Genomic DNA, 1,391 nt, shown 5'->3' with positions numbered 1-1,391 from the left:
AATACTGTTTTGTAAACTTGTTTCCTGGAACCTGTGAGATACTGGTAAGATGCAGCAGGGATATCATTAAGGTGAAGGAGAGGGCAATAGGGCAGAAATTTGAGTTATCATCCTGCATCAACCATATTCTTTTTAAAAAAACTATTATTTATGGATGAACAACAAGGTCCTACTATATAGCACAGGGAACTAACTATATTCAATATTCTTTAATAAACCATAATGGGGGGCGGAAGATGGCGGCTGGGTTCAAAACTGTGGAACCTCTGGAGTATTACAGGAGATTTCTGAAAGAGAATTGCCGTCCTGATGGAAGAGAACTTGGTGAATTCAGAACCACAACTGTCAACGTTCGATTGGTACCGCAGATGGTTCTTCTTTAGTGAAGCTGGGAAATACTACAGTAATTTGTGGAATTAAAGCGGAATTTGCAGCACCACCAACAGATGCCCCTGATAAAGGATATGTTGTTCCTAATGTGGATCTGTCACCTCTGTGTTCCTGGAGATTTCGGTCTGGCCCTCCTGGAGAAGAGGCCCAAGTGGCCAGCCAGTTCATTGCAGATGTCATTGAAAATTCACAGATAATTCAGAAAGAAGACTTATGCATCTCTCCAGGAAAGCTTGCTTGGGTTTTGTACTGTGATCTCATTTGCCTCAACCATGATGGAAACATTTTGGATGCTTGTACCTTTGCTTTGTTAGCAGCTTTAAAAAATGTACAGTTGCCTGAAGTTACTATAAATGAAGAAACTGCTTTAGCAGAAGTTAATTTAAAGAAGAAAAGTTATTTGAATATTAGAACTCATCCAGTTGCAACTTCCTTTGCTGTGTTTGATGACACTCTGCTTATAGTTGATCCTACGGAAGAGGAGGAACATCTGGCAACTGGAACCTTAACAGTTGTAATGGACGAAGAAGGCAGGCTCTGTAGTCTTCACAAACCAGGTGGAAGTGGACTGACTGGATCTAAACTTCAAGACTGTATGAGCCGAGCGGTTACAAGACACAAAGAAGTAAAAAAACTGATGGATGAAGTACTTAAGAGTATGAAACCCAAATGAGCAACCACATTTTCAAAACAGATTTGTAAAAACTGTATTTGTTACACTGTGCACAAACCTTTTATACTAAATAAATACCAAACTACAAAAAAAATAAAAAAATAAAAAAATAAACCATAATGGAAAAGACTATGAAAAAGAATAAATATGTATATATATATACATAGAACTTAATCACTTTTCTGTACACAAGAGACTAATACAACATTGTAAATCAGCTACACGCCTCTATATACATATATACACATACATACATACACACACACACACACGTATATATAACACATTGGACTCCCAAAGAAAACTTATTTGCAAAAGGTTTTGAGTG

At 37.3% G+C, this 1,391-nt stretch overlaps 1 protein-coding gene across 1 annotated transcript; it reads left to right on the top strand.

The window, feature by feature from the left end:
- Positions 1-233: 233 nt before the first annotated feature.
- Positions 234-1,173, top strand: LOC122439187 (exosome complex component RRP43-like). Its single transcript, XM_043464277.1, is given in 2 exon segments — positions 234-348; positions 351-1,173. Coding segments are annotated over 2 exon segments (825 nt in total). The 5' UTR covers positions 234-236; the 3' UTR covers positions 1,064-1,173.
- Positions 1,174-1,391: the final 218 nt, after the last annotated feature.

The sequence above is a fragment of the Cervus canadensis genome, chromosome 4 (genome assembly GCF_019320065.1).
Source record: "Cervus canadensis isolate Bull #8, Minnesota chromosome 4, ASM1932006v1, whole genome shotgun sequence".
Taxonomy (NCBI): Eukaryota; Metazoa; Chordata; class Mammalia; order Artiodactyla; family Cervidae; genus Cervus; species Cervus canadensis.
This window is presented reverse-complemented; position numbering and strand designations above follow the sequence as displayed.